Below are 27273 nucleotides of genomic sequence, written 5' to 3' on the forward strand. Positions count from 1 at the left end.
CATAGTCTTTTTCAGGTTGAAGAAGTTCCCTCTATTCTTAGTTTTCTGAGAGTATTTTTTTTTTATCATGAGTGGATATTGAATTTTGGCAGATGCTTTTTTGCATCAATTCCTAAGATCATGTGATTTTTCTTCTATAGCCTGGTAGTATGGGGCATTACATTAATTTAAATGCATGGGTCCAGTCTGCCACCTTGCAGTTGGAATCATGTTTAGTTTCTAAGTTTGCAGATGTTGAATTAGAGCATTATGTGTCCCTCACTTATAAGAAACAACATTTTACTTTTCAGTTGTTAATCTGGGGTTGATCATTGTTAATGATCAGTTGTTAATCATTGAATCAATTGTTAATCATTGAATGACTGCAAATGTTTAAAATGATACTCTTGTTATTAATGGACATTCAGTTGAAGCAGTGAATTTGAGACTGAGTGTATGTATATTTTTCTAAACCTTCAAAATCAGGAGAGTTCAACTGAATTACCCACTACAAGAAGGTCTGTTTTTAAGTAATAATCAACTCTTATCCCATTTTTTACTGCCGTTGTTGGAGCAGAAGTTGTGAATTACTAAGTTATCTCATACCCTAAAATTTGGAAATTATCTAAGGAGCTGGTTGGATGATGAACCTTTCTTTAAGGTGCTGGCAGAGTACCCCAAGGTTCTCCTGCAGGTTTTTAGAGAGCTGGAAAGTTTTCCTTAAAGTTAGACATGGATCAAAGTGTTTCCTTCTTGGAGTTCCCTTTGTAGCGCAGTGGTTAATGAATCCAACTAGGAACCATGAGGTTGCAGGTTTGATCCCTGGCCTCGCTCAGTGGGTTAAGGATCCAGTGTTGCCGTGAGCTGTGGTGTAGGTTGCAGACGCGGCTCGGATCCCCTGTTGCTGTGGCTCTGGTGTAGGCTGGTGGCAACAGCTCCGATTCGACCCCTAGCCTGGGAATCTCCATATGCCACGGAAGTGGCCCCAGAAAAGGCAAAAAGACGAAAAAAAAAAAAAAAAGTGTTTCCTTCTTTATCTGTTGTATGACCCTGTCGACCTGTGGAAAATGGGCTCAGGGCTTGTAATTTGGGAATAGATTTAATGTTTTTTAATGTACTAGAAACCTCTCTTTACATATCCTTGCCTTTGCCACGAATGGTTTTGAGCCCTTGCTCTTCTCCTTTGTAAACACACCTCTGGTCCTCTCGCTAACTCAGAACACTCACCTGCTTTAATCCAGCAGCATCTTTTGGCCCTGTCAGTCCCCATACATATTTTGGCAGATTTCTGTGACTGGATCCTTCTTCTGGAAGGAAATATTCTGAAGGGGAGATACCCAAAATATATTGTTATAATCACCAGAACTGTTTGGGTTGCAAACTCCCCACTTGACTTGAAGAGGAAAAAATATTGCCACATGCACAATTCGTCCTAATAAACTGCCTATTACTATTACTTGATTTCTTCCAGGCATTTTTTATGCCTCTTTTAACTGTCATGCCCTGGGCATTATAGGTCCATGGGAGAAGAGTTTAGGTCACTTGGGGCTTTTCCATTTCTGACTCAATTTTCTGTTTCTTCTGCCTATGGTTCTGCCAAGAAATCATTCTTGGTGGATTTCATTTAATCTTCCCCGGCCCGCGGCTTAGCGGCCTCTGTAGGCTTGGGATCCATGTGTTTTCCTGCTCACAGGCCTCCATCTGCAGTAACTCAAGGGATCCAAGTTTGATTTCCCTGCAGTTTGCTTCTTTGTTATATAACTGCTCTCATGCAGCTGAATTTCACACCCAACTATGAGCTTGGTAATATCATGTGTGGTTTATTTCAAACTTTATTCTGATTTTCACACATCACCGAATAGGGTATGTTTTCTTATTATATTTAACTTTAATTTAGATCTTTAGCAAAGAAGACCAAATGCCATTGATTTGGTAGGGGAGGGAGGCCGGGGGACGGGGGTGACTGGCCAGAATATTTTGGGATGATCTAATACTAGATATTTTGATCTGATACTGAAGATTTTATTTTTCCTCCTGTCATGCTTTTTTTTTTTTTTTTTGGTTCGTTTTTGGTCTTTTTAGGGCCACACCCACTGGATGTGGAAGTTCCCAAGCCGGGGGGCAAATCAGAGCCACAGCTGCTGGCCTACACCACAGCCACAGCAATACCAGATCTGAGCCTCATCTGTGACCTACACCACAGCTCATGGCAACACTGGATCCTTAACCCACTGAGTGAGGCCAGGGATCAAACCTGCATCCTCATGGATACTATGTGGATTCTCAACCTGCTGAACCACAAGGAGAAATCCCCTCCCCTCATGTTTTTGAACATCTTATCATTTTGGCCATTTGAAGAAGTTCTGTTGAAGCTTTTTCATATATCTAGTTTTTTTTTCTCCTCAATTAGATTGCATATTCCTTGAGGAAAAGGATCTTTAAAAATCTCTTCTGTACTCCCACAGTGAGGAGCCTGCTAAATATATCGTAGATACTCAACAGATTAAAACTGAAAGTTACTCTGTCCCTCAGCACTGTTTGTGTACAAAGGTCTAGTCTTTGTCCTCAAGGAGCATAGAATCCATTAGAACATAAAGTGCATAGAAATATGTGCTTTGAGGAGTTCCCTCCATAGCTCAGTGGGTTAAGAACCTGACATAGTCTCCTTGAGGATGTGGATCCAGTCCCTGGCCTTGCTCAGTGGGTTAGGGATCTGGGTGTTACCACAAGCGTGGCATAGGCTGCAGCTGCAGCTCCAATTTGAGCCCTGGCCTGGAAACTTACATGTGCCTCAGGTGAAGCTATTACAAAAAAAAAAAAAAAAAAAAGGAAAGAGAAAGGAAAAGTAATATGTGATTTGAGACAGAAACATGAGCCACGAGAAAGATGAAATCAAGCTGTTTAAAGGCCAAACAGGGGAGACTGTGGAGCAGTAAAGAAAACTTTTTCATGAGCTGTTGAGTATTTAAGCTAAATCTTGAAGGAGGAAGACTTGGAAAAGAGTAAATGAGAAGTAGGGAATTAAAAAAAAAGACCATTTTAGACCAAGGTTACACCATGAACGAAGGTAGAGCCGTAGGAAAGGACTTGAGCACATTGAAAAAGCAGCTTGTTTCCCAGCCCAGCTGTGGTCCAGCGGTGGAGGGTGTGTGCCAGCATCGCCCTGGGAGGGGGTTGGCTCCAGATCAGGGCATATTAGCCAGCGCTCACATTCTGCGCCTTCTCTGCCAAGGACTGTGATCTTGGCATCCATGGGGCTAAAACTCACCACTGGTCCTTTGAGCATGCCTGTCGTGGGACTGCGGTGGGAGGCAAAGCTGGGGGCTGGGAGGGGTCCACATTAGAGGAGCTTTGGTCAGCGTGAGGGCTGTCTCCAGTTGTTTATTTTGAAATCATAATTGAAGCTGAGAGTTTAGTAAAACTCCTCATGGCAGCTGTAGAGGAGGATGGGGAGTGGGAAGTCCGGTTAGGGAGCTCTTTGTATGATCAGAACATAGAAGAGAGAGATGTTTAAGGGCCTGGAAAAGAGAGGCCATAAACAAAAGGCTTTTGTAATACGGGTGACGTTTTGGGAATCTAAACGAATGCATTCTTGTGCCTGAGAGCCCCGAGTGTTCCTTGCTGCCCTGCAGCTTCCATCCATTGAAGCTGGGATCTTTTTGTTGATGTTGTTGTTGTTTGTCTTTTTTTGCCTTTTCTAGGGCCACTCCCGAGGCATATGGAGATTACCAGGCTCTAGGGGTCTAATCGGAGCTGTAGCCTCCGACCTACACCAGAGCTATAGCAACGAGGGATCCGAGCCGCGTCTGCAACCTACACCACAGCTCACGGCAATGCCAGATCCTTAACCCACTGAGCAAGGCCAGGGATCGAACCTGCAACCTCATGGTTCCTAGTCGGGTTCGTTAACCACTGCACCACAACGGGAACTCCTGAAGCTGGGATCTTGATTGTCTCCAGAGAAGGGCGTGGGCTACTGTGCCTGCGCTTCCAGGAGCAAAACCAGAATTTATCTTAAGGCTTAGAGTGAGACAATAATCTGAAAGCATGCATTTTATATTTCCAAAAGCCAGGCTTTGTGGAGAGGGAGAAAGAAGGAGACTATCCAACCACCAAAAAGGGTCCGTGCTTTTCTATAAGCCCAAACTGACAGCCCAAACATAGAATTTCTAGGAAGCCATCATGGATGTGGGATGTGCCTGCCACTGGGGCTGTTTTCTTGAGCATGGGAAAGAATACTCAGGCAGCAGCAGGAACGGGAGAAATTCCTTGAGGCGGGTTCTCCTTTTCCCTCTGGGAGCCTTCCCTCTGGGAAGGCAGAAGTGGCAGGGAACGGTGGGGGCAGGGCAGTACCTGCTGGAGGCGGTGCAGCCCAGGACTGGACAGTGATGCCCACATTGCGCCCAGGTGTTCAGGGCGCCTGGGCAGTGGTGGGCGCAGCGGAGCAGGAGAGGGTCCGGGGTTTGCTTCTGGCTGATGGGGCCCTGAGAACAGACCGAGTTCAGTTGCAGGGGAGAAAGTTCTTTTCTTCCTAAGAAATCACTGTTGATACAGTTTCGCCTTTGGCTACTTACTGAGAGGTGAGCTGTTCAGGTGTGTGGGCCAGAAAACTGGGGGAGGCTGTATTTTGATTTATCCTTAAGATTCTCTTTCCTCCCCTCATGGTTTTTAAGACATTTTCTCATTTTGGTGTTTTTAGGAAGTTCTCTTTAAGCTTTGTTTTCCACGTATCTAATCTTCTTTCGCTCAGTTAGCTTGCATATTCCGAAGAAAAGGATCTCTAAAAAAGTCTTTCCCTCATCACATGAAACAGTAGTCTCAATAGACTTTCACTTCATTGTGTGTAGATAGGAATGAATGTTCTGGCAGGCCGACTCATTAATTATTTTACATTCATCTGGAAAGCCCGTGCTTTGGGGATTGGAGTTTTTCCAGCTCTCAAATAAGGATGATAGATACCTGAGCCCTTAGTAGCCTCTTGTAAGGATTAGGGAAATAACCTTGTCTGTGAGGAGTTCCCTGGAATTAGTCAGAGGTTTTTTAAATTTATCATCGTCATGTTCTCATTGACTGGGAATGGCAGCTTTGCCAAGTTACCACCGACTGGGGTGCTTAGACCTCAGAGTGCAGCCCAAGTTCCAGCTTGGACCTTGAGCTCGGCTGACCTCCGTCGTGAACCAGCTGCTGTGGGGAGGGGGCCAGGCAAGGCCTGCAGCCTCGGTCCAGCTGTGCAGGAGGCAACGCCAGCGAGGTGAGTGCGATGAAAGGCTTGTGTGGAGCAGGACTCCTGTGGCTCAGCCTCAGGGTGGCTTGTTTGGTCACCAAGCCCTTTCTCTTCAGAGTATCTTCGAGATGAGACGTAAGGCCTTGCGTCGCCTTTTTCCGCTTTTGGTTCCATGATTTTTTGGAAGCAAGAGTTTAGCATCTGAATTACCATAAACTTTATGTATCACGTTATAATTTATCATTTATAAATGTAGAGACTGAACTATAGACAAAGTCTATTTCCTAGCTATGTAATGAGTTTCAGATACTGTGATGTTTTATAGATACAATCTTTTCATCCCCTCCTATTTTGTGATGCTTAGGTGTCAGTAATGGGGAAGGGGGAGTTGCAATGATGATCAATTAAAAGTTGATCAGAGGCCAGACCTCAAGGTCAGATGAAGTGGCAGGAGGCAGGGTCTTCTCGACTTGCCCCCCTTGCTGCCCGTCTTAAGTGGAGGTCCATCGGTCTCATCTCTAACGTGACATCACAGGCTTCCTATGTCACACATCTTTCCGGTTCTCTCTTCCTTGCAGCTCAGCTTGCAAACATTTTCTGTGTTCAGTGTCTCAATCTCCTCTCCCCTCTGTAATCCACTCTAACCCACCATTCATACCCATCAAGCCACTCAAAGAGCTGAGTTACTGTGACATCCTTTTTTCAGTTCTTTTTGTTTGTTTGTGTGTGTGTGTGTGTGTGTGTGTGTGTGTGTGTGTGTGTTTTGTCTTTTTAGGGTTGTACGTATGGCATGTGGAAATTCTTGGGGGTAGGGGTCAAATTGGAGCCTACACCACAGCTCATAGCAACTTGGAATCCTTTAACCTACTGAGTGAGGCCGGGGATCGAATCCGCATCCTCATGGATACTAGTTGGGCTTGTCACTGCTGAGCCACAATGGGGAACTCCCTTTTTTCACTTCTTAGCTTGACATCTCAGCAGCATCTGACATCTTTATTTTGCAACCTACTTCTTGAAAGTATATTGTGAAAGATTTCAGGCGGGAATATTTTATTAAGACTATGACAACCTCATGTACTCACCACCTAGTTTAAGAAACAGAATCTTAAGACATTAACACCTGGTTCCTTGTGGGGCTTCCCTGGCTCCCCACCCTTCCTTGGTCACATGTACCTGCTCCTGCCTGAGAGTTAACTGCTGTCCTGCGTGGGTGTTCATCGGACCCCAGGGCTCAGTGTGCTCACCTTCTGTACCTGGGTCTCATTGTTTGTCTCCAGCCACAGACAGTCAGGAAGGCAGTACTGGGTCGTTCTGGGTCTGTTGCTCATTACAGTAGACATGCCCTGGAGGACCCGGGGTTAAGAGGGTCTCAGTTAAGAGGGTGTTAGAACCTAGTATATGGATTTGGGTTTTCATTGGATGACCTGCAGAAGGGTGTGAGGAAGTGGAAATTTGCTCCTGATTGATGCTCTCAGAATGTGGGGGTGCTTCTCTGATTAGGTGCCTCAATTATGGGTGTGGCTCAAATGAGGATAGGTGTAACTGGGAAAAAAGTCCCTTGTTTTGGCCAAGAAAGGGGGTGTGGGCATCACTGTGACTTTTTTCCTGTCTGCGCTTAGACATGCAAGTGGCCTCTTTTTGTTCTTTTTACCTCCGTCTCAGAATGACCTCGTGGGAGGCTGGTATTCCTGGAGATGCTGTCTGTCTGGTAGGAGAGGACATGGCCTTGCTGGGAGGGTCAGGCCAGCTTCTGAATGTCCAGAGTTGCTCCCTTTTTTCTTTTTCTCAGTTCTGAACAAGCAGAGAAGCTGTGTTTAGGCAGATGGGGACCACAGCATCAGCTTTGTCACAAGGTTAGTTTGCAGGACGTGGTTTGGGTATGTGGCAAAAATGGGCAGCGGGGTGTTGAACTCAGAGCAGGCAGACTTCCCACCCATGCCTGGACCGCATGGGAAGCCAAGCACCCAGCTACCCAGAGTCTTGGTCTCCAGATCATAATAGACCTGGAAGCTTGGACCCCTTGGAAGTCCCTCTCAGCACCTTTGCAGGGTCGGCTCCTCTTCCTGGCTATGCGGGGCTGGGGTTCCCGCACGGGTGTAGGTATCAGGTTTCTCCCTGCTCTGTGCTCTCGCCACGTTGTCCTTCAGCCTCGCAGCCTGATGAATGTCTGTACACTGGCCTTAGCGCTGCGCTGTCTATGTGCCAAACTTTCTCTTACCCCCCACCTCCACCTGGATGTTTCCCAGGCACTTAACACGTCTAAGGCCAAATTCATCATCTCCTCCCCAAATTCCATGTCCCACGTTCTGCACAGCCTGACCCCAGAGCTCCACCCTGACGGCAGCACTGTCCCAATGCACCACGTGGCTTCCTGCCTCCAGGCCCTGCCATTCGGTTATTTTGCCACAAATTCCCTTTCGTCCTTTCTCTGCCTTGTTAGTTGCCCCTTCAAGACCTGGCTCAGGTGTCACCTCCTGCAGAAGAAGGGCTTTCTGAACCATCTGGGCACCATTGAATGCTCCTCTCTGGGTCAGGCCCTTCTTATCTTTGCTTCCCTAGCAGTCTAGCTCTCATCTGTCCGTGTGTCTGCCTCCTTCAGGAAGGCTGTCTTACTCATTTTTGTGTCTTGAGATGTATCTTTACATTTGTGCTTTGTCTATACTTCTATATCCACCCTAACACTTACATCTAAGTACAGAGGATACAGAGCTATGTGATGTAGATGGCTGGTACCTTGAACTAGACTTGGCACTTGATTTATTATTCATTATATTCAGTACATGCTTTTTAACTGCTTGTTGACTAAAGACTGTTAGCATTTGGTCCAGTCTCGGAGTGACCGGAGCTTTGGTAATTTTAGTCTTGAAAAGAATAAGTCCAGTGGAAACAACCTAAATGAATGGGTTAAGGAGATATGGTACATATATACAATGGAGTACTATGCAGCCAACACAGATGCAACTAGAGATTCTCATACAAAGTGAAGTAAGTCAGAAGGAGGAAGACAAATGCCATATGATATCACTTATGTGGAACCTAAAATACGGCACAAATGAACCTATTTACAAAACAGAAACAGACTCACAGACATAGAGAAGAGACTTGTGATGCCAGTGGGGAGGGGTGAGGAAGTGGGATGGACTGGGAGTTTGGAGTTTGTATATGAAAAGTATAATTTTGCTTCTTTAAAAAATTTTTTGTTGTAATTGATTTACAATGTGGTCAATTTCTGCTGTACAGCAAAGTAACCCAGTTATACATACATATATATATATATATTCTTTTTCTCACATTATCCTCCATCATGTTCCATCACAAGTTCTGAGTTCCCTGTGCTATACAGCAACATCATTGCTTATCCATTCCAAATGCAGTAGTTTGCATCTACTAACCCCAAAAACTATTACTTTTGGAATGGATGGACAATGAGGTCCTATGTTTAGCACAGGGAACTATGTCCAGTCTCTTGGGATAGACCATGATAGAAAAGAATAAAAAAAAATAATCGTATATGTGTACGACTAGGTCACTTTACTGTACAACAGAAATTGGCACAACATTGTAAATCAACTATACTTTGATAAAAAAATAGAAGAATAAGTCAAGTTTTTTTTTTTTACTCAAGATAAAATTCAGAAAAATAGTATATAGATTAAAATTTGTGCAGTACATAGTTTTCCCCCATTAAATTACAGGATATTTTCAGGAGTGCTTTATATTAGTTCTTGATTGCATGCCATTGGGTTATGACTCCTAATTAAAGTAATATCTTTATCAGTCAAATAAGCATGTTTAAAGTTTATCTGTATTAATTTAAAATTTACCTATAAGCTCGAAGTTAAGGGTTCTTAAATAATGGCTCTCCTACTCCCCTAGTTAAGGGGGTGCCCGTTTCTGGGGGACCCAGACTCTAACCTCCTAGCCCCGTGTGCTTTTCTCAAGACCCGGGGGGATTTCAGAGGCAGGGCTGGGAGGTGGTGAAACTGACAACACTTTGGACCTGAACCCAGCCAGAACCCAGGTTGGAACTTGAACCCCTGGTGTTTAAATTAGAATCACATCACTCACCCAGTGTCTGGACTTACTGAGGTTCAGATTCTTTGTGCCTCAGGGCAGAAGGAATTCAGCGACAAAGTGATAGGCCAGAAAGGAGCTTGTGAGAGATGCACATAGGCAGGCAAGTAGGCTCTGCCCCAAGGATTAGGTGGGCTACATTTTTATAATCCAAGGGGAGTGGGGGTGGGGGTGGGGCTGTGAGGAGGGGAGGGGGTGGGGAGAGGGTGGGGAATAGACCTCCTCTTCCTCTTTCTTAGAGTAGCTCCTCCTTAGTATCTGGTAAGTGACTATTTGACCCTATAAGGTCAAACTAGGACTGTCATGGTGTTTATTCAAATCCACAGAAGGGTGATCCTTAAACTCCTGCCCTTGGTCTAAACCTGAGTGCAGCCCTCACCCCATCTCCCCCGCCCACATGACCTGAGGCGTATCTCCCACCTCCTCTAGCCAAGCAAGCCTGCTTCATTCGGATGGCTTTCCTGAGCGATTTGTAACTCACAGTGATCTCCCAGAGTCTCCTAGGTTTCCCTTTCTATCTGTGGTCCCCACTGGGACTTATGCAGACCACCTGTATAAGGATCCTACTCCATCTCTTATCGGTAGGATTAGACAGGGGGCAGCTTTATGGGACCTGACAGCGGTCCCTCCAGGCTGCAGAGAGGAGTGGCCTCTGACCTCACCCATCTGGGCTGAGGAGATGCTCAGGTTGTGGGCCTGGGGCCCTGGGCTTCCGGTGACTCAGCCACACACCGGGGACCAGGCTCCCAGCTGGCAGCTTCCGCCTGGGCCGCTGACTGCGGCTTCCTGAGAGAGGCTCCTGAGAGTCTAGGCTCATCCTTTGAGCCAGGCCACACACTGAGCAGGCTCTCCAGCAGCCCTGCCCGTCTGTTTGGAGGGAAGAAAGGCCTTCTCAGAACATACCTGGTGCCAGGTGAGGGATGGGCAGTGTCGGGGGAGGGCAGGAAGAGAGAAGACTGGGCTGGGCTGGAGAGGTGGGCTCCAGGGATCTGAGAACAGACTTGGCCTTGAACTTCCCGTGTTAAAGGAGATTTTATTTTTCCTGATTATCACCTCCTAATTTGATGTCCTCAAGCATTATTCCCTTGAAATTTCTTCACGTTCTCCATGACGGTCATAACGACGATAAAAGCACCCACCCATCGTAGTGTTTTAGTGTGTCCTCTGCAGAGCATTTTTCACATTTGTTTACAGAAAATTGGCCATTACTTTTTCATCAACTTTGCTGCTGGGCTCCTGTGCCCTGGAGGGGGAGACCTTGACCTGGCAAATAAATGGGACAAAGAACACGAAGTTTCCATGCTGAAGTGGCTGGCTTGCTTTTCTAAATTGCTGGAGATAAAGGCAGAAGGAAACAGTAAATCCTATGCAACACTGAGGCCTGAAAGTGTGGATTTGCCCTTTGCTTCATTTCTAGATGCCTGGTCCTTCTCAGAGCTGGCATGCTGGTGACAAGAGCTGCAGTGGGGATGGGATGGTAGCCTTTTGTTCTTCTCAGTGTCTCATGTCTGGTTCTGAAGCTGAGGTGGTGCAACGTTTGACAGAGCTACCCTTCATTTTGTTATGTGTTTGCTTATGTCGGTCCTGTCAGCAAGCTGGAAACTCAAGACATAAACACCTGCCAAACACAGGCAAGCGACCTGGTTGCCTCTGTAGCTAAGGAAGTGCCTCAAAATCTCATCTCAGTATAGGCTTTTTTCCCCCTGCTTTTTAAGGGCCGAACTCGAGGCATATGGAAGTTCCCAGGCTAGGGGTCGAATCAGAGCTGTAGCTGCTGACCTACACCAACAGCCCAAGCAACACCAGATCCGAGCCGTATCTTCGACCTACACCACAGCTCACGGCAACGCCGGATCCGTAACCCTCTGAGCGAGGCCAGGGATGGAACCCACCTCCTCATAGATACTCATCAGGTTCCTTACTGCTAAGCCACAGCGGGAATTCCCCATTGTAGGCTTTTAACAGGAATAAAGCAACGTTCATTAGCAGTGGAGCCCTCCCTAGACTCACTTTCTGCAGGATAATTGCCTCTGTGTCAATCTTGAGACCCATTAGCTTGGTTTCAAGAAAAAGAAATCGGCTCATCTTTCCATGTAGGAGCTAATTTTAAGAAAGTAAATAAGGACTGTGACAGGGCCATGGGGTTCTCGCCTTGCCCCAAATGCGTGAAAGAGGCTTAAACACCCGAAGACACACCCGGACCAGAAAAAATATCTGGGGGGAGAGGGAGGGATAAAGTAGGAGTTTGGAATTAACCAATATACACTATTGTATATAACATAGATAAACAACAAGGACCTGCTGGAGAGCTCAGGGAACTCTACTGAACATCTTTAATAACCTACAGTGGAAAAGCACTGAAAGAAAAAAATCTAGGGAAAAGTAGACATTGTCAATAAAATGGTGAATAAAAAAATTCAGACAGCGTTAGCTTTATTATTCTGTAAAGAGGGGCTCTCTCTCATCAGTGGTGGTGGTGGGGGGCTGAGTTCCTCCTGAAAAAGCAGGTAAATGCTTATTTCTTTGCCTTGGCCAATTTACAGAGAAAGGTGGTAAAATAGTCTCCTCAATGGTAGTAAGTTAAACTTATTTTTTTTTTTCTTTTGGTTGTCATTATGGACTCATGGAATTTTCTTTTTGTTGCTGAAACGCAGCCTCTGTCCTCCATTGCCAAATAGAAACATGGGGACAGAGTTTTGGGTGAAGGAGAAAAAGATAGCTGTACACTTTGCCAGGCAAAGGGGGCCACAGGGGGCTAATGCCTTAAAGACTGTGTCCCCCTTTGGAAGGGATTAGGAGGCGGTTTTATACTTTGGGAAGTGGGAAAATAGGGCTGCAGATAAGGATCAGAGGAGAGGTAAGCTCACATTGTCTTTTAGAGCTGGTGTTTAGTGGCCCCAGGCTGGTTCAGGTGGTCCTCCTTCTTCCGGAATGAAGAAGCCTTCACCAAGTAGTTCTTCCATTTGCCGGGGGTTTAGTTCTGCAGAAAGGCCCAAAGATATTATGTATATTCCTTGAGGAGGGACCAGGACCCTGCCCCAAGGGCCACTCCCATGGCATATGGAAGATTCTGGGCTAGGAGTCAAATTGGAGCTGTAGCCACAGCAGTGCAGGGTTTGAGCCACATCTGCGACCTACACCACAGCTCATGGCATCACCAGACCCTTAACCCACTCAGCAAGGCTAGGGATTGAACCCTTGTCCTCATGGATACTAGTCAGGTTCATAACCTGCTGAGCCACAAAGGGAACTCGGTGCACTGTTGTCTCTTGACTGCTCCTCCCTTGTCTCCTCAGCCCCTTCTCTGATTAGCAACTGTTTGAACTCTGGGAAGGTCAAGGAGGCTGACTGAGGCCTATTTCCTAAAAAGCAATGGGGGACACAGAAAGCCTCCTTAGTGCCCAGGAGCCTCACGGGGCCCTTCTCCATTTGGGCCCTCCCACTGCCTGGCACCTTTGTGCGGACAGGGACCTTGGCTGACACCTCCTCTGTCTCTGTCTTGGTCCACACAGACGCGTTCAGTACGTATTTGATGACTGAGTGGATAAGACTCATGCTATTTCTAACATCGCAGCTGAACTTCGGGAGTTATTTTCTGAGTTCCCGTGCACCACCTCACAGTAGGGGAGGGCTGGGGTGGGGCGTGGGGGCAGCGCTGCTACCCGTTGGCCACAGGCCCTGCTGCCCGCCGGGGCACTGCAGCATGGGGTGAAACTGTCTGTTTTGCTTCTTGGAGATGAGCTCTTGCAGTTGTAGTAATTTTAGCAGTTGTTGCAGACTCATGTGCATGATCAAAAGGGTAATATTCCAGTTTATCTTTCAGGAAGAGGCAGTTTATGCCCATCCTGGGCAGCTTTGAACTGAAAACTGTTCTGTCTCAGGTTGGTGATAAACAGCCACAGGAGGGGGCTCTTGAAGCCACAGACATTTTGAAGCTTTTGGGGGCAGCAGCTTTTATTATTGTTCAAAACGTTTTTTTTTTTTTTTAAGCCCAGGAATATCTCTAGCATGTCAGGATGTCAGGAAATCTCTAGCATGTCAAGATGTCAAGACCCCTGTGCCTGCTGCCTGGACACCAAGCTGAGCCTTTCACATGCAGTAAAATCCCCAGTAACCTGGTTGGGGTCCCTGCTGCTCTGTTACATGCAGTTTGGGGTTAAATTTTCAGATGTACTCTGGTTTTCTTCTTTTTTCTTTTTCTTTGTTTTGGTTACAGCAGTGACCTGAGCCACCTCAATGACAATGCTGGGTTCCCAACTGACGAGCCACCAGGGAACTCCTCTTTTCTTTTTAAAAAATAAACTGAGCCTGAGGGTGATAAGGATGTGAGAGAATCTGGCGTTGCTGTGAGCTGTGGTGTAGGTTGCAGACGCAGCTCGGATCCCACATTGCTGTGGCTCTGGCGTAGGCAGGCGGCTACAGCTCCGATTAGACCCATAGCCTGGGAATCTCCACGTGCTGTGGAAGCGGCCCCAGAAGAGGCGAAAAGACAAAAAAAAAAAAAAAAAAAAAAACCCAAATAACAAAAAACCAGGAAAAAAGGATGTGAGAGAGCTATTTTCATGTGTGTGTGCTTTTTAGGGCTGCACCTGTGGCATGTGGAAGTTCCCAGGCTAGAGGTCGAATCACAGCTGCAGCTGCCAGTCTATACCACAGCTACAGCAATGTGGGATCCAAGCCACCTCTGTGACCTACACCACAGCTCACAGCAACACTGGGTCCTTAACCCAATGAGTGAGGCCAGGGATCAAACCCACATTTTCATGGATGCTAGTCTAGTTCATTGCTGCCAAGGCACAACGGGAACTCTGTGAGAGAGCTACTTTGATTTCACATCCAGGGAGTGCAGAGTAGAGGCAGGTTCTGGTTCTAACTGTGCTTTTATACCAGCCTCGTTACTTTGTATGAACATCAGCTGTTTCTTCTAGGCCAGATTTTCTGGTCAGCGAAGATACCAGCACCTGGCTCAGCTCTCTGATCAGGTTTCATTCATGTTGATGCTGCACCAACGGCAGGGCCTCTGTGAAACGGGTCCTCGTTATCCCCGTGCTTGGGAAGCAGAGGCTGAGAGGCCAGGTAACAGCAGGGCTGAGACCCCCCAGAACCTGCACCCTCAGCCACTGAGTTGTGTTGGGAGGATGCAGAAGAGCCAGGGCGAGGGGCTCTGGGGAGTCAGGACAAGTGTGTGAGGTCAGCTTGCGCAGGAGCTGACACAGGTTTGGAGGCTGCTGGCACCCCTCTCCCCACCCGCATCATTCCTGTAGCAGGGCCACGCGGACATGTCCAGAACCATATGCCTCTTTCGGCGGAATCCGATCCTGTGCCTCTTCTTTTTCCCAGCATTCCCAGCGGTAGCTCCATCCTCGTCCTCTGTGGACATTCAGCATCCCATGTCCACTGGCCTTCAAGTCCTGGAAATAATACTCAACAAACAGTTCTCGAACCTGCCCTATCCCACATTTAGTGCTTCCGCTTCTGCACCCCTTGTTCCGACAGTGCAGAGGTGCCGTCTCCCCCGATGCTGGTCAGCCCTCTCTGCTCCCTCTCAACACTGCCCTTTGCTGAATTCAGATGATATGACTCTCTTGTTTAAAAAGGTAGCCGGCTGGCTAATGGTCGCCCATAGGCCACAGAGCAAATTCCCTGTCGTGATAGGGGGCCTGTGTTAGCACAGATTGCGGATACAAAATACCATCAACCCCAGTGGCTTGAACAACACACGATTATGTCTCAGTTCTGGAAGCTGGAAGACTGAGGTCAGGGTGCCAGCTTGGCTGGTTCCTTCTGCCCAGGGTCCTTTATGCTCCAGCACTGCTCCCTGACCAGGCTCCGTGCATTCCCTGTATGATGCCCATGCCTCTGTTAAGGAGAAGCGGTGGCACCCAGTGATGGAGAGACAGAGGTGGAGCCATGCTGCCTGAGCTGGAAACCCAGTGGCCAGGTGACCCGAGCCAGTGACTAACCTATGCCTCTGTGACCTTACCTGCAGAATGGTTCTGATGTTAATTGAACCTGCCTCGTGACAAAAGAGAAGCAGGAAGATGCAGTTTGAGGAGTCCTAAAGGGGAAGGCCCCTGTCTCCAGGGAATGTCTTAAGAGGGATGCAGAGGAATATTGGTGGATTATTAAAAAGTATTAAACTGAAAACCGGTCTTGGATTAAATAAGCACTCTGTGCTATCTTGTGTAGAAATCAGGCAAGTTCTTTTTCAAGTCAATTCCTTTATAGGAATAGTGTCTTTTTTTTTTTTTGTCTCTTTAGAGCCACACTTACGGCAAATGGAAGGCCCCAGGCTAGGGGTTGAATCGGAGCTGCAGCTGCTGGCCTCCACCACTGCTCATGGCAATGCTGGATCCTTAACCCGCTGAGCAAGGCCAGGAATTGAACCTACATCCTCATGGATACTAGTTGGGTTCGTTACCACTGAGCCACGGCAGAATTGCCAAGGAATAGTATCTTGAAGTACTTTTAGCTGATCCTTTGGTGATCAGTGGACCCATCAGCAAGGATACTTGGCTACAAGAGGCAGGAGTGGAGGGATCAGAGGCTGAGGAATGGAGGCTGAGGAATAGCTGGGGGCTTTAGGCAGGTGCGTGTGGGACCTGGAGGCCGAGACCTGACAGCAAAATTGCGTTTTCAATCAGCTCTAGGTGGGTTTTTTTGGTTACTTTTGTGAAATTAATATTACATCTTGCATTTACATAACATTGGACATGCTCTGTCATTTTCCTGCACTCTTGGTTCTATTTCTATACTCAAGACGGCTCTGCTGATCTAGCCCCATGCGGTAGTAATTCTGTACAAGCCGGTTTCTCTGGTCCTGTTACATAGTAACCACTTTCTAGAAGCAAGGCAACCCTTGTGTGTGTGCTGCTGGTTGTGAGCAGTGGAGGGAGAGGAGGACCAAATAAGCAGTGTCAGGCTGCTTATTTCACCTTGGCTGAAACTAGCAGGTTCCTCCTTAACCCCCTCGCCTCAAACACACCAGCAAAATATGCGGGTGGGCTTATGTGGGTACAGTGCCTTAGATTCAGGATATTTCCAGAGGTTGTTCCTTCAGGGCCTTGCTGGGGCGGGGGGTGCTGCTGTGACGACCCCCTTCTTTCAGGAGACCTGGGGTGATGACCCCCTTGACACATCACTGGGGGTTGTGATGAGGAGGACAGAGTGACCCCCCAGGAGGGGTCAGCCCACACCAGCCATGGGGTGACCACGAGAGCCAGAGGACCACCGGGGGTGGTTATCATTTGCACCGAGCAGTGTTGCCCAGGGGAGCCTGAGGGGAGGCGCTGTCTGCAACCCCCCTCTTCTCACTTCCAGGCTACGCATCATCTTTCACTTCTAGAGGCTGGAATCTGGTCCTGCCTCTTTGTAGGGCTTTCTCTGCTGCCCTTTGTCACCTTCCTGTGCTCTCTTCGTGGCCCTGCATGTGGGCATCGCCTCCCTTCTCCTGTTTGGGTTCATCCTGTATGAGGTGAAGTCTGTCTACACCCCGGAGTGTCAGGCTGATGGGTATTGATGACTGTGAGTGCTTTGGGATGTAGAGCCGCTGGCTGTGTGGGCGAGTCTCAGGCCTCCCCAGACCCCAGTGTCCTCGTCCAAGAACAATGTCCTCAACAATGCACATGAGGATCTGGGGAGATAGCAGGTGATGCACGAGGGCCAGTCATTCCTGGGAGGCCCTGGGTGGGCCGTGCCTTGGACTTCTACCTGCTCTGGGAGCTGTGTGTACTGGTGTTTTAAAGGCACTGGCTGGGACAGGGTGGGGGTATTTGGCGACCCTTATTTCTCTTCCTCCCCCCTCCTCCATCTGCACACGCATCGTATCAGGAAGGGGGCTTCAATTTCCTTCTCTATGCAGCCTTCACTGTGACTGAAGGTGAGCCTACCACACCCTTCCTGGCATAGGGTGGCTGACTCCCCCCTCCCACCCCTTCTGGGAGTGACATGTACTGCTCAGCGACTCCACCTGGTGTCAGCATAGGGCCCTGGGCTTGCTGCTTTCCTGGAAGGACTTGGCACTGGGCCTTGCGAACTTTTAATTCGACCCCTTCTTGTTAATCAAGAGCGGGCCTATCTCTGGAAGCTGCTCTTCAGGACCTCGGGACCTGGTCTCCCAGGGGCGCACGTCCCTGAGTCTCCAGCCATGTCAGCTGGGCTGTCGCTGTGACTTCTGCCTGTGCGGGAGCATGTTTGTTGACACGTGTTGCAAGGCCATGGTGTGGGCAGCTCCTCCTGCCAGCCTCAGGAGGAAAGAGGCATTTGGCAGGAGAGGATTCATAGTGAGGCCAGCCAGCATCATAACTGACCGACCGAGGGATGACCTGTTCGTCTCCTTTCAAAGAAGAACTTCTACGTGCCAGGGTGTTTTCTAGTTGAGCCATCTTAAACGTGACATGTGGGTCTAAGCTCAGAAGCCCTTGGATGTTGCGGGGGTGTCCAGTCCTGACCTCACTGGGGGGCCAAAGCAAGGCTCACACCAGACATGGCCGGGATCGGTGTTATTTCCCGATGTAGTTTTGAGTTTGCAGAGCCGTTGAGGGGTGTGGACATAACAAACTGCTGCTCAATGCAGAGCCAAAACGTTAACACACAGAAAAGTTGCCTCTACCACATCAGAGGGGCCAGGCAAGCTCCACTGTGAGTTCGGAAGCCAGAAAAGTTGGGCAGGTTGGGTGCAGAATGGGGAGCAGGTCTCGGGATTAGTGAGGGTGATGAACAGTATAGTCTGGTAGGTAAGAGTTGGGTTTAGCATCAGTCTGAGCTGGATTTAAAACCAGGCTTGGCCAGCCACTTGCTAGAAGTGTACCTTGGGCAAGTTACCTTGCTGCTCTAAGCCTCAGTTTCCTTATCTTTAATGGGATAATAAGATGCAGCTCATAGAATTGTTTTGAGGATAAAATGAGATAACTTTTCATATGCTCGGTATGATGTGTGCCCCAAGCACATGCTTTCTAGTTGGATGGAATTGTGAGCTTTAGGAGGTGATGGGAGCCTGGTTTCTCAGATTCTCGCCTTGCAGGCAGGGCAGCCCCACCAGCCGCAGAGCACCTGGGAGACCCAGGGGCAGGTGGAGATGAGACAGGTGTCTTTCTCTTAGGGTTTTGGCAGCTGACTCAGCCCTGCGCATGTGCTCAGGGCCTCTTCCTGCCAGGAAAATGTTCTTTTGTTTTGTTTTGCTATCCTGTGGCATATGGAGTTCCCAAGGCCAGGGATCAAATCCAGTCCTCAGTTGCGATCTGTGCTGCAGCTGCAGCAACTTCAGATCCTGTAACCCACTGTGCCAGGGGGAAAAAACCTGCATCCCGGTGCTGCAGAGACACCATTGATCCCATTGTGCCACAGTGGTAACTCCGAGAAAAGGTTCTTTATTATTATTATTATCAATTTTTTTTTTTTTTTTACTTTTTAGGGCCACACCTGCAGCATATGGTGGTTTCCAGGCGAGGGGTTGAATTGGAACTGCTGCAGCTGCCAGCCTATACCACAGCCACAGCAACGTGGGAACCGAGCTGCGTCTGCAACCTATACCACAACCACAGCAGTGCCAAATCCTTAACCCACTGAGTGAGGCCAGGGATTGAACCTGCATCCTCATGGATACTAGTGGGTTTGTTACCACTGAGCCGCGACAGGAACTCTCCAGGAAAAGGTTCTTTATTAGGCTTATTCTAAGTGGCCGAGTTGTGCCTTCTTGTCCCAGTGCACTGCTCTTCTGCACTCCCTGGTGTCATGGCCACCACCTAGAACCTTCCAGAAATGAGGCTGGTGGTGGTGGTGGCAGGGGTGGGGTGATAGAGAACTTAGCGTCTTTGGGGAGACCCTCTCTTTCAGTTCTTCTCTGCAAAGGTTCACCAGCAAATGAGAAACCAAATCCAAAGAGAATAGCAGAGAGGCTGTGAGCCTGTTTCCTGGCTGTTTGGCTTCCGAGTTGTGATGAATCTCCGTGCATTCATTTTTCTGGTTCGCAGACCCCAAATTCTTTTTGCCACATCTTCCCTTTTCTGCTTCAAAGCAGAAAAAAGGAATTGGAATGGCTCTTTCAGACCCGAGTAGAGCTGAGGGATGGAGGGGCACCTCCCAGTGAGGGAATTACTGACCTAGAGGTCAGCAGCCCGTCCCTCTGGGCCGTGGGAACGAGCACCTAGAGCTGGTTACAGGGTGGACCTCAGAACGGGAACCCCAGGGCATCTAGAAGCCCACATCCACATCCTTCAGGTCAGAAGGGAAGGAAGTGTGTTCCTGGCAGGTCAGGCAGTGTCAGAGCAGCAAGTATTGGGAGCCTAGGGAATAGAATCGGGGGTCCGGAGGCAGGAAGGTCACCCCAAGGAGCCTGGCGCCGGGGCCCTGGGGGTGGCGGGAGTGCTGCTCTGCCCCGTGGACACTGCAGCAAAATGCAGTGCAGAGAGCAGTTACCTGTGAGCTGGAAGCGATGCTCAGACAGTCCATTAGAGTGAGAAGACGTCAAAACCACTTTTTCATGCTTTGTTATTTTAGGGTACTGTTTTGTGAATATGTAATACAATAGCGTAAAACTGGTACGTAACTTATCAATGAACACATCGCATAGGTGTTACTTGTCCATAAGTTATTTCCTGCCTGGACGGTGCTGTTGATGTTTCCTCGGGTTGGAGACCACTGGTCTGGCTGGTCTGAGTGCCGAGGCCGGAGGAGGAGTGAGTCTGTGGAGCTGGTTCTGTACCGGGGGAGGGGGAGGGGGAGGGCGGGGAGCATGCTGCGGGGCCTGGTGTCACAGTGGAAGGAGTCCACCAGGATGCTTCTGGGCCACATGGATGCTGTGACATCATGTGCAAGTCCTTGCCCCATGGACATAGGTCTTCCCTCTGCCCCTGAGTTGCCCAGAGCATAAAGCACTGTGCACATGGTCCTTGGTGACTCCAGACCCAGTGAAGAGATGCCTGCATTCCAGAAAGATCTGTGACCCCCGAGAAGCCCAGCTCAAAGCTTCTCAGGAGCAGGGGTGGTGCTTGAGGAGGATTATACCCTCTGTCATGTTCATCTTCAGGCTGTTTTAACTTCTCTGCAATGTCTCAGCCTAAACGAGCAAGTGTGCACCAGAGCAGGTTATGGTGAACCCCGAGGCGCTGCTGCTGAAGTTGTCTGTAAATACCCATCTCCTTGAAGAGATGCAGATGGAAAAAGAAAGAGCAGTGTGTCAGAGTTCCTATTGTAGCTCAGCGATTATGAACCTGACTCGTATCCATGAGTATGTGGATTCGATCCCTGGCCTTGCTCAGTGGGTTAAGGATCTGGCATTGCCGTGAGCTGTGGTGTAGGTCACGGGCTCCGCTTGGATCCAGCGCTGCTGTGGTTGTGGTGTGGGCTGGCAGCCACAGCTCTGATTCCACTCCCAGCCTGGGAACCTTCACATGCTGCGGGTGCGGCCCTAAAAAGACCAAAAAAAAAAAAAAAAAAGAAAAGAAAAGAAATGGAAAAAAAGAGTCTCTGGAGAGGAGGCAGGAGTAGGGCTGGGAGCTGTGGAGTCTTCAGCTGACACAGTGGCTCTGGTTATTCACTTGTGGAATTCTGCAGAATCCTGCCCCCCCCTTCTTCCATGTGGCCTGGGTCCCTTACACTGGCCCCTGTCCCATGGAGGCAGATGCTCGGTTGTGAAACCAGGAGCAGGGGTGCCGAGGGCCATCCTGGGAGCGGGATGCCACTGTGGACATAGGAATTAAACTGGGTCCTGGGTGAGGTTTACAGAGTTACTTTCTATACATTTTGAAGTGCATTGGGAAACTCTTTGAATAACTATTCTTGCAGACCTTGTGCACACACATTCAGGGTGGGCATTTACCCAGGAGATAGGACCTCGATTTATGTTCTGTTAGTGCAGCTAATCCGGGACTGAAGGTCCGCTGTGTCCCAGCTGTCAAAGAGCCGATTGTCTGTGCCCAGGAGGAGCCTCTGCGCACGGCGGCCTGGGGGCCCCAGCCCACCACTTCCTGGCTCTGCAGACACTGCTGGGTTTCTTCCCCATCGGCCCTCTAGGTTGTTCAGGCATGCGGGGTGGAGATGCCCTATGGAGTTCAGTGCCACTCCTTGAATGGTCGCCTTTGTCACGCTAGTAAGTGGAACTGCCTGACCTGGTCTTGCCACCAAGCCACCGTCCTTACCACCTCTGCTGTCCTGACAGCATCTCACAGCTTGTCCTGGAGCCTTATGACTCAGGAGCTTCTAGTGGACATTAACAGACACCTCCTGGCAGGCTCTGTCACAGCACACAGCTACTGCGGCCAAAAGGTCCACCGGGGTCTGTAGGGGGACATTTGAACATCCATCCCAACAGCGCCTCTGCCTGATGGGGGAAATCCTCGTCCCCACTGTCCCCATTCTGGTGAGCATGGGACTCTCGACCAGACCTGGCTTCCATTCACTCTCCAGGAGCTTCCACTTCTTATGACGAAGTGATAACCAGGACCTGTAGCCCCTTGCCTGGCTTATTTGAACGAAGGCTGTTGATTCCTAACATCTGTTTTAAGCTTTCGTCATAACATACTTCTCTTCTCACTACCTGCCCCCCACCCCCGTACCTTCGGTAGGTGGGAGCACGGCATTAATGCTTTTTATCCATCTTAATAGCTTTGCCCTCTTAGGGGCCCACGTTGTAGTTATTCCACCGCAAGCTCTCGAACTTGCTGGTGTTGGAATTGTGCTTGGTTCTTACCCGTGTAAGACCCGGGTCTTACCCGTGTGTGGTAACAGTAGGTGCTCACTAACAGTAAGGGTGGAGAAGGACAGTGCTCTCCGCAGGACAGACTGTGGTTCGGGACTCACTCTTGGGCCCTTGCTGTGTCATTTGGGCATCTGGGGCTGCCCCGGATGCTTGCTGGTCTGAGCAGGCGGTTGGGGCTGTTGGACCGCTTATACCTAGAGTACGAAAAATCCACTCCGTTGCTGGACACCCCCACTCCCCGTGTCATTCAGGCTCTCTGCCTTAAATGTTCAGAAAGAAATTCCTTAAGCAACCCCCCCCCCCACCTCCAGACCCTGGGGAAAAGTTTTTAGAGCTATTCTGACCCCAAGGATGCAGGAACCGCATTCTGCCCTGAGGGTGCTTTGCCAGCCTGAGAGTTTAGGGAGTACTCCTGTGTCGGGTGGGCTCAGCCCTGGTGGCCTGGCAAGCCCTGCTGTGGGGTGCATTCTGCCTTCACTGTGGACCCCGAAGAAGCCTCCGTCTGCTGTTTTGTTGCCCAGAGATGGTAAGAACGGCAGCAAAGCCACTGTGCTTGGGTGCCCCTTCAGACTAACCAACAGGTCAGTGTTTTGGATAGGGTGCCTCACAGAACCACCCTTGCGGACTTGGCCAGCAGCAGGAAAGCACTGGGGAAAGCATTTAGAAGAAGGATGGGCTCTTAAAAAAGCAGGTGGCAGAATTCCCCTTGTGGCTCAGTGGCTTAAGAACCCGACTTGTATCCATGAGGTTGTGGATTTGATCCCTGACCTCGCTCAGTGGGTTAAGGATCCAGCATTGCCATGAGTTGTGGTGTAGGTCACAGACGCAGCGTGGATCCCTCGTCACTGTGGATGTGGTGTAGGCTGGCAGCTGCAGCTCTGATTCGACTCCTAGCTTGGGAACGTCCATATGCCACAGGTGCGTCTGTGAAAAGGAAAAAAAGATTAAAAAGATTGAAAAATGCAAGCGGCAAGGAAACTGATGAGCACAAAGGATTTTCTGTAGTTGAAAGTGGGCCCACGCAAGTCCCTTCTCCCACGGGTCCTCAGGTTGGTTACGGACAGGGCTTTACCTCTCTCCCCAACCACCCCAAAGAGTGAGCTCGTCTGAAATCTGGGTGCCTTTCCTAGGTTTTTAAAATAGTAGCACAATGCTGCTGGGATCATACAGCTGTATTTTCACTGCCGTCCCTAACTTTGTCATGGTGCTTGGTAATTATGCGCTGTGTTCCATCTGCAGCCTGTAAACACATTATAAATGTTACCTCTTTAATTCTTCCAACGTCTCCAGAGGGACAAAAGATTGCGTTTAGTCTGGGTTCCATCTCACTGAGGTGTTCTTTCCTGGATGTGCTGGGGCCAGGAAGGCAACATCTTTGCTGCCAGGAGAACCCCTTGTCTGCGGAGAAGTAAGAGTAGGAGGAAGTGCTCCAGCTTCCGAGCTGTAGCTGGTTGTTACTATTTTGATTATAGGTTAGATTGCTAGAAACTTCAGAAAATGTGTGTTAAAAGATGCAGAATTTTGGTTCTGACATTATCTGCTCCTGACATTTAAAAGGAGCAGTCCATCACTGATTCTTTGGCAGTAATTTTTATGGCTTTTTTATTTTATAAAGTCATTTCTTCCTAAAAATCTGTTTTTTTCTTCTCCTTTTACATCCCAAGAATGAGGTACTAACTAACTTTGAATTTTGTACAAGTGAATTCAAAAGCTGGGTTGGGCTTTAAAGAGATTGGAACAGAACAAAATAATTATTGTACAGTTTTAAATTTCTTTAGCCATCGCTTTAATAGGCTGCTTCTGTGAACCAGCATGATTTCAATTTATTATGCAAACGTTAAGTTATCCCATTAAAAATATATTAGTGGGAGTTCCTGTTGTGATGCAGTGGAAATGAATCTGCTGGTGTGCATGAGGATGAGGGTTCAATCCTGGGCCTTGCTCAGTGGATTGGAGATCTGGTGTTGCCGTGAACTGTGGTGTAGGTCACAGATGCAGCTTGAATCCCGAGTTGCTGTGGCTGTGGTGTAGGTCAGCAGCTGTAGCTCTGATTCGACCCCTAGCCTGGGAACTTCCATATGCCACAGGTGCAGCCCTAAAAGGCATATATTTTCATAAACTATATGAAAGATTGCATACTTTATTTTCACGGCGTAATAAGTGGCGTTGAATGTTCTATTTTGGGTTTTTTTTTTTTTAAATTTGCTTATTTTGTCTTTAGTGACAACACATTTAAAGTAAAAGTCTTTAAAGTAGCAGAATCACAGGGTAACGTGTCCTCTCTGGTAATTTAATACTTAGATATAATGAGTTCATCTGAGAGATTTCATTAAAAACAGTAAGGTGCCTGAATACCAAAGCTGAGATGTTTTTAATCACAGAATTATAGTAATTATACAAATCCCAAGATTTTCATCAGACAGAAAAGGCTTCCAGGGCTAAATGTGCACTTTAAACTTAGCACTAATAACTGTGTATTGCTCTGAATTATAGGCAAAAGACTTCTCAGGCCAGGGGAGAGAATGTTGTGTTTAATTCTAAAGGGAAATTGGGGGAGTTCCCAATTGTGGCTCAGTGGGTTAAGAACCCAACCCAGTGTCCTTGAGGATGCAGCTTCAGTCCCTGGCCTTCCTTGCTCAGTGGGTTAAGGATCCGGTGTTGCGACAAGCTGAGGTGTAGGTCACAGATGCGGCTCAAATCTGGCATTGCTGTGGCTGTGGTGTAGACCACAGCTGCAGCTTTGATGAGACCACTAGCCTAGGAACTTGTGTAGGTGGCAGGTGCAGCCCTAAAAAGCTAAAAAGCTTAAAAAAAAAATGCATCTAGGAAAATTGTGTTAAAATCTCCCTAAGCAAGAAGTCTTATTTGGTTCATGTATCTTTCTTTTTTCTGGCTTGGATGGGTAGGGGAGTTGAGGAGAGGGGATTAAGAAAGGGAGGGAATTGCACTAGGAAGGCAGTGGGGTGTCCGCTGTGGGTGGAGGAGGGATGGAATCGCTGGGAAAGGGGAGGGCAGGTCAGGGCCACGTAGCTCCTCCTTTTGGGGGTGGAGTTGAGGTGCAGAGCAGAGCGTGTAGGAAAAGCTCTGTAGTCTGCGTGGTATTCCTTGGCTTTGCATTTTGCATTCTTGAGATGTCTGAATTGTATGTGCCTGGTATTCCTGATGGGCAGTCAGGGCACGGACTTCCTCTTGCAGGCTGGGGCAGAGGCATCCTCAGGTTTGAATCCTAAGGGAACAGTGTTTCTGGGCTCTGTTCTCCCAGCCCCATCCCTATCCGTGGCAAACTCACAGCCCCCCGTCTGCAGGCAGACCTGGAGAGGTGATCGTTCTGAATGTCTCCTTACTTAACCTCTGCTTGTTTGACCCTCCAGGTGCTTTCCCATGTCCTCACCAGGACCAGCTTTCAGCTCTGCCTGGGTGGGTGCCCTCAGGAGCCCGGGACCCTCACTGTTCTCCCTGGCCAGTGCCGGGCAAGCCCCGTCTGGAGTTTCATCGTCATTCACATTTTGCTCTTTCCTTTGGACTCTGAAAGTAATGTCTGCCATTGTGGAAACCTTATAAGATAGAGAAAAATACAGAGAAGCAGAAAAATCGTCATTCATTCTTCCATCCAGAGAGAATTCACATTTTGTCGTATTTTCTTCCAATCTTTTTTCCACCTCCTTTGTCCTGCAGTACCCTGCAAGTGCTCATTTGCATTATGATTTAGAAGCAGTGAACAGTATTTAATCACCTGTTGTAAGCGTTTCTCATAAAGCACGCAGGTGGTCTGTTGAATACTGACGGCCAAGGTGAACCCTAGGGCGTTGTTATCTTGAGTAAGTGTCATTGTCCTTTGGTCTCTTCCCAGGTCCGCTCTGGTCTGCATGCCCAGAGGGCTATGATGGGAACGTGTGTGACCACTCGGATGGTTCCCCTGACTCACTGCCTCTGCCCGGAAGCTCATCTTTCAGAAGTCAGGAAACTGCTTCCCATGGTGGTGGACCCCCAGGGACAAAACGCTGTGTAGATGGAAATGGACGGAAGCAGCTCAGGATCTAGTCCAGGGATGCCCTTGGTGGAACCTGGTGTCCTGGGGTGATCTCTGCAGGTGGTGGACGCATGGCTGATTCCTGAGCAAGGATGCTTCGCCGGGGACTCCTCGCCTGGGTCTCCCGGGTGGGCGTCCTGCTCGTGCTCCTCTGTTGCGCTGTCTCCGTCCTCTACATGCTGGCCTGCACCCCGAGAGGTGACAGTGAGCGGCGGGGGCTGCCCGGGGCCAGCGGCCCCACCGGACGGGCCGGGTACCAGGCGGCACTGCAGGAGTGGGAGGAGCAGCACCGGGGCTACGTGGGCAGCCTGCAGAGGCAGATCGCACAGCTCAAGGAGGAGCTGCAGGAGCGGAGCGCGCAGCTCAGGACTGCACAGCACTTGGCGGGCGACCCCGCGGGCTCCCCGAGAGGGCCCAGGCCGACCTGCTGGCTTTCCTGCGCTCCCAGGTGGACAGGGCAGAGGTGCATGCCGGCGTCAAGCAGGCCACCGAGTACGCCGCGGTGCCCTTCGACAGCTTCACCCTGCAGAAGGTGTACCAGCTGGAGACGGGCCTGACCCGACACCCCGAGGAGAAGCCGGTGCGGAAGGACAAGCGGGACGAGCTGGTGGAGGCCATCCAGTCGGCCGTGGAGGCCCTAAACAGCCCGGCCGAGAGCAGCCCCGACCAGCGTCCTTACACGGCCTCGGACTTCATCGAAGGTGGGAGCGCTGGCGAAGGGGGTGGAAAGTGGTTGACAAGCACGGGGGCCAGGCCCAGGCAGGGTGCAGGCGGTAGGCTGGCAGTGGCTTTGGGGATGGCGTGTGCACAGCTTTGTGTGAGCAACTCCGCAGGGAGAGCGTGACTTTTCGACTTTTCAGAAACATCTGCTTCCACTCCCTTCCTTGTGGAAACCATGGGCACTGAATGGACAGGTTCATTGTTTCCTGGCAGGAGAAGGTAGAACTTCTTCCTCTCAATAAACCAAAAAAAGAAGTAAATCAAAGTATAAACATGAAGTAATGAAACCCACGCAGAGCAGGATAAGCAGAGCCGGAGCCCTGCCATCAGGCCCCAGAACAGGGCGGCACTGCTCTAGTGACTCTGCACTTACAGAGACCACTTTGGGGGGCAATGAGGGAACGGAGGCCCTGATTAATGAAGTAAATAACCCAGGGTGTTCAGTTGGCAAGTGACAGAGCTGGGATTTGAACCTGGGAGTCTGATTCCAGAGTCCACGTCCTTAACTGCTAGGCCACATTGTACAGGTTGTTTCCAGGAGCAGCTGGA

At 49.1% G+C, this 27273-nt stretch overlaps 1 protein-coding gene across 1 annotated transcript in view; it reads left to right on the plus strand.

Annotated features, from left to right (window-relative positions):
* CSGALNACT1 (chondroitin sulfate N-acetylgalactosaminyltransferase 1) overlaps positions 1–27273 on the plus strand; it is a 353637-nt gene that overhangs the window by 257662 nt on the left and 68702 nt on the right. Inside the window, 2 exon segments of the mRNA XM_021078179.1 lie at positions 25825–26403; positions 26406–26705. Of these exon segments, the coding sequence (XP_020933838.1) occupies positions 26097–26403; positions 26406–26705 (607 nt within the window). The 5' untranslated portion in view covers positions 25825–26096.

This window comes from Sus scrofa, chromosome 17, assembly GCF_000003025.6.
Source record: "Sus scrofa isolate TJ Tabasco breed Duroc chromosome 17, Sscrofa11.1, whole genome shotgun sequence".
Classification (NCBI taxonomy): domain Eukaryota; kingdom Metazoa; phylum Chordata; class Mammalia; order Artiodactyla; family Suidae; genus Sus; species Sus scrofa.